General features: G+C 42.1%; 1 protein-coding gene across 9 annotated transcripts in view; it reads left to right on the top strand.

The window, feature by feature from the left end:
* Positions 1 to 12199, top strand: part of KDM2B (lysine demethylase 2B) — a 292449-nt gene that overhangs the window by 155149 nt on the left and 125101 nt on the right. For all 9 annotated transcript variants that reach the window (XM_077293070.1, XM_077293063.1, XM_077293056.1 and 6 more), the window contains 2 exons: positions 3036 to 3162; positions 9091 to 9545. In XM_077293070.1, coding sequence (XP_077149185.1) covers positions 3036 to 3162; positions 9091 to 9545 — 582 coding nt within the window. The remainder of the gene's footprint in view (positions 1 to 3035; positions 3163 to 9090; positions 9546 to 12199) is intronic.

Genomic DNA, 12199 nt, shown 5'->3' with positions numbered 1-12199 from the left:
GACAAACGCAGCATGCTTGATTTTCTACGGCCGTAGAAGACCGTATAATATACGGATCAGTAAAATACGGCTGATAGGAGCTGGGGCATAGACAAGCATTGTACCATATGCAATCCGTATTTTCAGCACCTCTCATACGTCCGTAAAACACGCTAATGTGAGGCCGGCCTTAGGGTACTGTCACACAGTGGCACTTTGATTGCTCCGACGGCACGATCCGTGACGTTGCAGCGTCGCTTGATTATTGCTCCAGCGTCGTAGACTGCGGTCACACTTTGCAATGCACGGCGCTGGAGCGATAATTTCATGACGTAGTTGCGATGTAGAAGTCATACGGGACATTGGGAATATCGTGCACACCTTTGTTACACGCTGCGATCATGCCGCCACAGCGGGACACTTGACGACGAAATAAAGTTTCAAACGATCTGCTACGACGTACAATTCTCAGCGGGGTCCCTGATCGCAGTAGCGTGTTAGACACTGCGATATCGTAACTATATCGCTGGAACGTCAAGGATCGTGCCGTTGTAGCGACCAAAGTGCCACTGTGTGACAGTACCCTAAGGCAAAATTTTTCGATAAAGATCTACTTAGGGATTCACTGTTTATTTGAAACTAGACTGTGGCCCGATTCTAATGCATCGGGTATTCTAGAATATACATGTCCCCGTAGTATGTGATTCGCGGCAGACTGTGCCCGTCGCTGATTGGTCGAGGCAACCTTTATGACATCATCGTCGCCATGGCAACCATTATGACATCATCGTCGCCATGCTGTGCCCATCTCTGATTGGTCGAGGCCGCCCGACAAACCGTCGACCACTCCATATAAGGTATGGTCTACAAACCGCCGACCACTCCATATAAGGTATGGTCTACAAACCGCCGACCACTCCATATAAGGTATGGTCTACAAACCGCCGACCACTCCATATAAGGTATGGTCTACAAACCGCCGACCACTCCATATAAGGTATCCTGTTTGTAGACCATACCTTATATGGAGTGATTTCCAGGACAGACAGACAGACAGACAGAAAGACAGACAGACAGACAGAAAGACAGACAGACAGACAGACAGACAGACGGAAAAACCCTTAGACAATTATATATATAGATGTAAAGTTATTATATAGGAATGTATGAATTAACATTGTTGAAAACAGAATTACATTTTTAAGCTCTGTTTTTCTTGCTGGAAAAAGTTCATATTAATGACAAACTTATTTTCAAAGTTGCATCAAGATCTTCTTAGGGATTCAGTGTTTATTTAAAATTTAAAGTTACTATATAGAAATGTATGGGTTTGCCTTGTTGAAAACGCAATTAAAGTTTAACCTCCGCTAATTTATTTTTAAATAGAGTGAAGTGGAAAGGAAAAATACATAAAAAAAATACAACTTTAGAAAAAAAAAATACCATAGGCATAGATATGGCAGAATATGGCGGCGCATAAAGACTGAATCCCTAAACAGATCTTAATGAAACTTGAAAGATAACCTTGTTGTACTAATATGAACTTATTCCAATAAAAAAAACGGAGCTTAAAACCGTTATTCAGTTTCCAACCATGATAACCCACTAGGCATAGGTATGGAAGAATATGGCGCATAAAGACTGAATCCCTAAAAAGATCTTAATGAAACTTGGAAGATAACCTTGTTGGACTAATATGAACTTATTCCAATAAAAAAAACGGAGCTTAAAACCGTTATCCAGTTTCCAAAAAAGTGAACCCCTACATTCATGTATAGCAACTTTATGTCAAAATAAATACATAAGTAAATAAATTAGTTACTCTGCTTCAAATAGAGTGAAGTGGAAAGGAAAAGTAAATTAAGAAAATGAAACTGTAAAAAAAATCTAAAATAGGCATAGGTATAGATGAATACGACTAAAATATCTACCATAGGCATAGGTATAGGTTAATTTGGCACATAGGGTTTTAGTATGCACCAAAAAGATGTCTGCCCCATGTTACTAACTTAGTCAATGCTGAAGCCTTCAGAAACGGTACTTGCCCATGTTGCTTACTGAGCACTGTACTGAAATTGTTCCCGTTCTCATCAGTTTTCTATCACCACATGGCTCAAAATCTCATTTCCCAATTGTAGACACAGACTAGAAATCCATGTGTCTTTTTGACTGTGAGGAAACCAGAGGAAGGTTACATACACACAGGAAAAAACATACAAACTCCATTCAGATTTGTCCTTTACTGGAGTCATACTCTGGTCCATTTTACTTGCAAGAATAAATAAGACTTGTGTCTCTGTTTCTATGCTTTAAGTTTACAGTCCTTACAGCAGATCTGTCTTGGGAATGAATGTCCAAGATGCCATATTCTCATTAGTCATGACAATAAAAAGGGCCTTTAAGTAAAGGCTCAAAAAAATCCTTCCTGCATAATCTTCCTTCTCCCCCCAGCACCCCCACATCTTTCTGGTTATGTACAACGTACGGTAATTGCTGTATGACAAATGATACTTGGCGACTATAGCAAAAGTTTACAGTGACATTCAATTATTGTGTAGCGATAGCATTACAGGCCTCTGTACTGGGGGAAAATGTCAGAAACTGTAAGGCCATGTTCTTAAAATGCTATTGCGTTTTTTCAAATTTTATGTTCAAACATTATGGTTTCAGAAAATCTCTGGAAAAAATGCAAATCATGTGAACATTTCCTAAAATATCAAATCAGCACCATAGTTCAAAGTATTTGTTGCATCCTCTCGGTGAAATAGTGCAGTTTTCTGTTCTATTTTTCCAAGAGAATGCAGAAAAATAACATATATGGCCACATACATCTCAAACTTTTATCACCTATCCAACTAAGTCAGGTGCCCATAGCGCAGGTAAACGCTTCGTAGAGTCCCACCTGTCTCGTGCCTGGTGTACATTAACTGCTAGTAAGCGAGATTGGTGACCAGAAATATGTATAAAGATACTTGCACTCACGTAAAGTGTTCCTGCCAATAGCTTGATTGTATTGTGGTAATGTGTATTACTTGTTTTGCTTTTTTCCCCATAAGGTGCATGCAAAGTTCCGCTATCCTTTCTATTATGAGATGTGCTGGTATGTCTTAGAGAGATATGTTTGCACCTTAACAAAACGCTGCCACCTTAACAAAGCGTTTCAGAAGGAGTCAATGCTATTTGGTAAGTACAGTGCCTTCTGCAACATAAAAAGGTCTTTTTTTCCCCGCATATAACAACATTTTATTTATTGCAAGTGTGCAGTCTACAGCCAATTCTGCAGGTGTGCATTTTGTATTAAGTGTATCAGGTCACAGATAGATGTCTGTGATAATTTATGCAAAGTACATCTTTGTCACATAGTTTTGAATACACTGAAACAGAAGCCATGTTTATTTACATTATAGGGAATTGGTAGCCAGCTTTTTGACACTTAAACTGAGAGCAGCATAGTTTAGGGGGGGAGACCCTGATTCCAGCAAAGTATCACTTATTGAGCTGCTTACTGTAGTTTTGCTAAAATCATTTTTATCAGTAGGAGGATATCACCAAGGACTAGTAATCCTCCATATTCATGATCTCTGTATAACGCCAAAACCCACCACTGCTTTATCAGCTTCCTGCCTATGTACCGTCTACACAGATAGCTGCCAGTCAGTGGTGTGGGCCGGGTTATACAGGGCTCAGAATTCAGAAAACTGTTAAATCTGCAGCGGATAAAACTGAGGTTTTAGAAAAAAAATACAGCAAGCAGCCCAATAGGTGACACATTGATGGAATTAGGGTTTCTATCCATACATTATACTGTTCTTAGATGGCGTAGCAAATACCTGATGACATATTCTTTTTAAAGGGAACCTGACAGCTGATTCATGCTGCCCGAACTATGAGAAGCTGTCTAGCAACCGCAAATCATGCAGCTGCGGCGACAAAAACAAAATCTCCGAGCACGCCCGAATACTCGGAGACCACCCGAGCATGCTCGGGAAATCACGAGTAACGAGTATGCTCGCTCATCATTAGTGTGCTGCCTCTTGCATGTCACACAAGTGGCCTAGACCCCACCTGGCTTTGAAATATAGGTTCTCTCTGAAATGCCATAAACAAAGAAAAAACTAACAAATTGGTCAAACAAATGAAACGATTCAAAGAATGTAGAACAACCTTTATTGAGAACACAAATGGTTATGTGGTGCCCAATGTATGAGACAGGTAATAACAATAATCTTTATTTTTTATATAGCGCTAACATATTCCGGGTAAACACACCATGTTAAAAACATATAATAGAAATGATGTGTGACTGGATCAACAATTACAGAATTTATAGAGTATATATATATATGTATAAAAATATAAGTTGAGAGTACACTGAGGACAATGTAATTGAAAAAGTAGGCAACTCATTAAAAAATATTTGATATGCAATTTATTCAACAATATAAATATTACTATCTCAGTGTGGCAAGAGTGCAAAACAAATGACATGAATGTATGTGGCACGTGATGTATGAGGACACATATACAAAGTACAGTACAGACCTAAAGTTTGGACACACCTCATTTAAAGATTTTTCTGTATTTTCATGACTATGAAAATTGTACATTCACACTGAAGGCATCAAAACTATGAATTAACACATGTGGAATTATATACTTAACAAAAAAGTGTGAAACAACTGAAATTATGTCTTATATTCTAGGTTCTTCAAAGTAGCCACCTTTTGCTTTGATGACTGCTTTGCACACTCTTGGCATTCTCTTGATGAGCTTCAAGAGGTAGTCACCGGAAATGGTCTTCCAACAATCTTGAAGGAGTTCCCAGAAATGCTTAGCACTTGTTAGCCTTTTTGCCTTCCCTCTGCGGTCCAGCTCACCCCAAACCATCTCGATTGGGTTCAGGTCTGGTGACTTTGGAGGCCAGGTCATCTGTCGTAGTGCCCCATCACTCTCCTTCCTGGTCAAATAGCCCTTACACAGCCTGGAGGTGTTTGGGGTCATTGTCCTGTTGAAAAATAAATGATGGTCCAACTAAACGCAAACTGGATGGAATAGCATGCTGATGCAAGATGCTGTGGTAGCCATGCTGGTTCAGTATGCCTTCAATTTTGAATAAATCCCCAAGAGTGTCACCAGCAAAGCACCCCCACACCATCACACCTCCTCCTCCATGCTTCACAGTGGGAACCAGGCATGTAGAGTCCATCCGTTCACCTTTTCTGCGTCGCACAAAGACACGGTGGTTGGAACCAAAGATCTCAAATTTGGACTCATCAGACCAAAGCACAGATTTCCACTGGTCTAATGTCCATTCCTTGTGTTCTTTAGCCCAAATAAGTCTCCTCTGCTTGTTGCCTGTCCTTAGCAGTGGTTTCCTAGCAGCTATGTTACCATGAAGGCCTGCTGCACAAAGTCTCCTCTTAAGGGCTCCTACTCACTTGCGAGCAACTCGGATGAGTCTCGCATGTTTAAAACCCGGCACTCAGATCAGAGCGTGCGGCCGCATAGGAATACATGCAGCCGCACGCTCCGCTTCTCTGTGCCAGGTGCAGTGCTGTGGTATTGCCATGCGAGACTCATCCGAGTCTCGCACAAGTGAGTAGGAGCCCTAACAGTTGTTGTAGAGATGTGTCTGCTGCTAGAACTCTGTGTGGCATTGACCTGGTCTCTAATCTGAGCTGCTGTTAACCTGCGATTTCTGAGGCTGGTGACTCGGATAAACTTATCCTCAGAAGCAGAGGTGACTCTTGGTCTTCCTTTCCTGGGGCAGTCCTCATGTGAGCCAGTTGTTTGTAGCGCTTGATGGTTTTTGCAACTGAACTTGGGGACACTTTCAAAGTTTTCCCAATTTTTCGGACTGACTGACGTTCATTTCTTAATGATGGCCACTCGTTTTTCTTAGCTGCTTTTTTTCTTGCCATAATACAACAGTCTAACAGTCTATTCAGTAGGACGATCGTCTGTGTATCCACCAGACTTCTGCACAACACAACTGATGGTCCCAACCCCATTTATAAGGCAAGAAATCCCACTTATTAAACCTGACAGGGCACACCTGTGAAGTGAAAACCATTTCCGGTGACTACCTCTTGAAGCTCATCAAGAGAATGCCAAGAGTGTGCAAAGCAGACATCAAAGCAAAAGGTGGCTACTTTGAAGAACCTAGAATATAAGACACATTTTCAGTTGTTAAACACTTTTTTGTTAAGTATATAATTCCACATGTGTTAATTCATAGTTTTGATGCCTCCAGTGTGAATGTTCAATTTTCATAGTCATGAAAATGCAGAAAAATCTTTAAATGAGAAGGTGTGTCCAAACTTTTGGTCTGTACTGTATGTGATTGCATATGCTAGTAAATGTCAAATGTCTCTATCACATTAAGAATATACAGTAGAAACTAGAAGTTTGCATACACTATTTAAAAAGACACATGCATGTTTTTCTCAATATCTGACATGAAATCAGAATAAACCTTTCCCGTTTTAGGTCAATTAGGATTACTGGAAGTATTAATATTTGCCAAATGCCAGAATAATAAGAGAGAGATGTTTTAAGGCATTTTTATTACTTACTGCAAAGTCAAAAGTTTACATACACTAAGATTACTATGCCTTTAAACAATTCTTGGCTGCTGATATGATGATGTCATGTGTTTGGAAGCTTCTGATTTTTGGCAACATTTGCGTTCATTAGAGACACACCTGTAGGTGTATTTTAATGCACACCTGAAACACACTGCTTCTTTGTGTAGCATCATGGCAAAGTCCCAAGATATCAGGAAAAGAATTGTGGGCTTGCATTTCTGGCTCATCCTTGTGTACAATTTCAAGATACCTGAAGGTGCCTCGTTCAGCTGTACAAACAATTACATGCAAGTACATACAAGATAAGAATGTCCAGCTATCATACCGCTCAGGAAGGAGATTGGTTCTGTGTCCCAGAGATGAAGGTGCTTTGGTCTGACATGTGCTTATCAATCCGAGGACAAAAAAAAAGACGTTGTGAAAATGATTGTGTCAATATCCACAGTGAAAAGGGTACTGTGTCAACATCGGCTGAAAGGCCACTCTGCCAAGAAAAAGCCATTACTCCAAAAGAAACATAAAAATGTTAGATTAATGTGTGCAAATGCAAACAGGAACAAATACCTTAATTTTTGGAGTCCTGTTCTGTGGTCTGATGAAACTCAAATTGAACTTTTTGGGCATAATGACCATTGTTAAGCTTGGAGGAAAAAGGGAGAAGCATGGAAGCCTAAGAACACCTTCCCAACTGTGAAACAGGGTGGCAGCATCATGTTGTGGGGTTGTTTTGCTACAGGAGGGGCTGGTGCACGTCACAAAATATATGGCATCATGAGAAAAGAAGATTACCGTATAATTTGGGCTATAAGATGCACTTTTTCCCTTAAATTTTGGAGGAAAATGGGGGGGGTGCGTCTTATAGTGCGAATGCAGGCAGAGGGGGGTTACGGCAGAGGTGCGTCGGTGCGGAGTGCACCTGAGCAGGGTCCCTTCTTCAGGATGCCGCCCGAGGCTTCAGGAAAGTGGCTACCAAAGGCCACGCGTGCGCAGATTGAAATCTCGGTGGCATTCAGCTTCAGGAAAATGGCCGCCGAGATCTCAATCTGCGCACACACGGCCTTCGTCGGCCATTATCCTGAAGCCTCCGGCGGCCCACGGACTCTGGGCCGCGGCACTGCCACATTTCTGCCGCCAGCATCTTGAAGGAGACCCTGCTCATGTGCACTCCGCACCGCCGCAGCATCACCACACTTCTGCCGCCGCCGGCATCTTGAGGATGGAACCCTGCTCCAGCTTTGCCTCACCGCTGACACTGGACCCACAGCATCGCACCCCGGGACTGCAGCATTGCCCCACTTCTGCCGCCGCCAGCTTCCTGAGGAAGGGACCCTGCCTTCTGTGACCCCCGCTGTACCACCGCCGGCTCTCAGGTAAGATACCTTAAATTTGGACAATAAGACGGACCCCCATCTTATAAAGAAATATTTTTTTTTCTGCTATTTTCCACCCCAAAATTTGGGGTGCGTCTTATGGTCCGGTGCGTCTTATAGTCCGAAAAATACTGCATGTGGCAATACTGAAGCGAGATCTCAAGACATAAGCCAGGAAATTAAAGCTTGGGCGGAAATGGGTCTTCCAAATGGACAAAGACCCGAAGCATACTGCCAAAATGGTAACAAAAGTGGCTTAAGGATAACGAAGTCAATGTTTTGGAGTGGCCATCATAAAGCCCTGATCTCAATCCTATTGAAAATTTATGGGCAAAGCTGAAAAGGCCGGTGCGAGCAAGGAGACCTACAAACCTGGATCAGTTACACCCGTTTTGTCAGGAGGAATGGGCCCAAATTCCGACCAAATATGGTGAGAATTTTGTGGAAGGATATCCCAAATGTTTGACCCAAGTCATTCCGTTTAAGGGCTATGGTACCAAATATTAATAAATCGCATGTAAACTTTTGGCTTTGCAGTAAGTAATAAAAATACCTTAAAACGTTCTCTCTCATATTATTCTGGCATTTGTCAGATATTAATAATTATAGTAATCCTAATTGACCTAAAACTGGAAAGGTTTATTCTGATTTCATGTCAGATATTGAGAAAAACCTATATGTGTCTTTTTATATAGTGTATGTAAACTTCTGGTTTCAACTGTATGTGCACAAGGTAACATTAGACAAAATATTCATCTCTCTTGAATGATGTGTAGACTGTGCGCTCTTAAGCGCAACAAATGCTGATAAGGTATAATGAGCATATCCCAAATGGTGAATGGTAGTAAAGGTTGTAATGCTAAACATAATGTAATTGAAAACCTTGAGGGGGTCAAGACAATTAGTTTGGTGCCCTCCCCAATGCGCATTTCGTATACCTTCGCCTGGGGGTTTTCTCTCTGAAATGCCGCAACGGTTTGTAAGAAGACATACTGTATCTTCCTGAAAGGAGCTGGTGGCTAATTCTTGCTGCCCTTGGTTCGTGCAGTATAATTCAGCTGTCGGGTTTGCATTAAGTATTTATCTAATTTGAAGCTAAATGTACTTTAATGTCGCATATAAACTGTAAAAAACAATGTCTATTTGTGTCTCAGATTCAGAAAAGAAACTCACTACAGACAGCTTATCCTCAGATTCTTGGTTAGAAATGGAGGAAGAGTCAGGTGATGCCCATATGCTTGAAGATAAAGATGACCATGGAGACAGAATATCCAAATTATCAGGCGATGAATCCTTAACGCCCAATAGTGCACTTTCAGAAGACAAAGAATCAGTGGAAAAGAGACAAAAAGCTACATTGATGCAATTCCTTAAAAGGACTCTGTCAAATGACTCTGAGGAAAGCTCCAAGTCAATTGTCCACAGTGATTACCCAAAAACTCCATCAGGATCTCCATCCACAGAGGCAGCTTCTAGGTGGACACACCTCACAGAGTTTGAACTAAACGGTTTGAAAGCTCTTGTGGAAAAACTAGAATCTCTTCCTGAAAATAAGAAATGTGTCCCAGAGGCAATTGAAAATCCACATGCACTTTTGGAGGACATGAAGGTTGGTATCCAGCAATTCTTTTTTGCTGTATTTGCAATGTAAACAAAAAAAAGTGTTATTTAGGTGAAATATTGAATTATACGGGTGGCGTTCAAAAGTTTTTTGTCAACTTAGAGACTTTCCCAACATTGCATGATCACATATCTATATTATTGGTGATAATGTGCTGATTGTTGCTGTCAGACCACTTGGCCTGTGTTGTTTGTGCAAAGGCACAATGACTGGATTAATGATGTTATTCAACTAGTATCAGCTTGTCACTGTACCATTCACAAAGTGTAGGGCAGTTCTGTATTGACTGGACAGCCACACCTGTCCACAGTGTAACACCACCACCAAAGGCTCGTCTGGCGACAACAGTGGCTGATGCATAGCACTCTCTTTAACGTCTCCAACATAGTTGACGGCCATCATTTCCGCTCAGCATGAATTTGACTTTCATCAGTGAACAGCAGTGAGGCCCACTTGTCCCTCATCTAGCGTAGATGACTCGTGCCTGGTGGTGAGGTCGGCATGCAGGCCATGCTGCTGTAAACTGTTTCAAATGGTCTGACGTGCACCTTAGTTTCTCTCGCCTTCCTTAAATGTGCCTGGAGTTGTGTGGCATTCATCATATGGCTCAGAAAGGCATTGTTCACAATGAAGCAGTCATCAGTGTGGGATGTGGCCAAAGGATGTCCCCTGCTCTGCCTTTCTGTGACTCTTCCAGTCTCTCTGGGTCTTTATTGCAACCTGCTGATGACACTCTGTAACACTCTAAGCTCAGTCGCCACTTCTGTCTGAGAACATCCTGCTTGAAGCCTGGCAATGGCGAGTTGCTTTTCATCAATTGTTAGGTGTCGTCTTGGTCTCATGATGTCAAAATATGAACAACATGATGAGGACTGTTTAACCCCTTCATGATTTTGGATGTATCCAGACGGCCTGGTACTTAGCGACCTTGGACGCATGGATATGTCCAGGCGATTTTGCACGCACAAACTACGCGATTGCTGCCGGATGTCAGCTGATTCAAACGGCTGACACCCAGCACTCAGTGCCAGGAGCGGTGCCCACCCAGTATCCTGCACTTTAACCCCCTAAATGCTGTGATCGCAGCATTTGGCGAAAGAAAAAGCCCCTCTCCCCTTGGATCGAAGATCCTGCAACTTTAATGCGGGGTCCTGATCATTGCCATGGTGACCCGATGTCGTCATGATGACATCGGGTCACCATGGCATTAGCAAGTTCGTTAGATCGTGCACAGTGCATGTTCTAACTAACTTGTGTCTGCAGGGCTGACAGGCTATAAGGTATGGCAGTGCTCATGCATGGCTATAAGGTATAGCAATGGTCCTGCATTGCTATACCGTATAACTGTGATCAGACAGCAGAAAGTGGAAGTCCCATAGTGGGACTAAGGTTACGTTCACATTTGCGTTGTTGGGCGCCCCTATCTGTAACATGGGGGGCGCATGGACATGCGCCGGTATGCGTTGTACTGCGTTTTATGACACATGCATCATATAGACACACAAGACAGGGCGCAGGGGACGCTACTTGTAGCTTTTTCCCTGCGCCGAAAGTCCCGATCTGTAGGATCTTATGACAACGCATGCGTCGCAAAACGCTACGTTGTGTACATGCGTTGTTGGTTGCATCGCGTCGCCCGCGCTGCGCCCAACAACGCAAATGTGAACATAGCCTAAGTGTTAAAAAAAAAAAAAAAGTTTGAGAAAAAAATTCAATATTTTGTAAAAATCAGAAAGCGATCAAAAAATGTCGTGTGTCAAAATGGTACCATTAAAAGCGTCAACTCATCCCACAAAAAACGAGCCGTCTGACAGAATATGGAAAAATTTTAACTCCCAAAATATGGAGATGAAATAACTATTTTTTGCAATAAAAAGCATCTTTTAGTGTGTGACCGTTGCCAAACATAAAAACATGATATAAATGTGGTATGGCTTTATTCTTCGGGTCGGTGCAATTAAAGTTAAAGTTGTCTAATCACTTTCACTGCACACGGAACGGATTAAAAACTAAATAAAATCAATTCTTCACCTGCTGTTGATTTTTTTCATTCTGCCTCCCAAAGATCGCAGTAAGACTCGGTTCACATTTTTCTTGCACTTTACCCTGAGCACTTACTGGTGTTTTCATGTAAATCTCTGAAATACATGATTCAGACGGAACCCCTAGCGGAAGATCCCTATATAATGAGGCAGATAGAGGCACTGTGGACGCTTTCTGGCCTGTGATCTTGCGGTGTCTGTCGTTTTAGGCATGCATAAAAGCAGTTTTGTGCACTTCTGGAAAGAAGGACAACGCTGAACAGAGGCCAGACTGAGTCCATAGCAACTCTGATGATTCATTATAGTGAATGGATCCTCAGGGGTTTCATCTGAGTCACGTCACTTGAAGATTTACATGGAAACCCCAAAGTAAGTGCTCAGCGTAGAGCGACGGATAAATGTGGTCCCAAAGGTTATGTAAAATGTAAAATCAATCCACAAAAAAAGCAAGTCCACACTCAGGTTCGTCACCTGTCAGTGAAGATATAGGAGTCTTCCACGTTACTGGTAGTACAAAAACTGTGGAAAAGCAAAATGGCTCCTCGCATCCCAAAATAAATCCAGCGCTCCCAAATCCAAATGCCCCTCTCCGTTCTGAGC

The sequence above is a fragment of the Ranitomeya variabilis genome, chromosome 1 (genome assembly GCF_051348905.1).
Source record: "Ranitomeya variabilis isolate aRanVar5 chromosome 1, aRanVar5.hap1, whole genome shotgun sequence".
Taxonomy (NCBI): domain Eukaryota; kingdom Metazoa; phylum Chordata; class Amphibia; order Anura; family Dendrobatidae; genus Ranitomeya; species Ranitomeya variabilis.
Note: the sequence above shows the minus strand (reverse complement) of the source record. Positions and strands in the feature narration are given on the sequence as shown.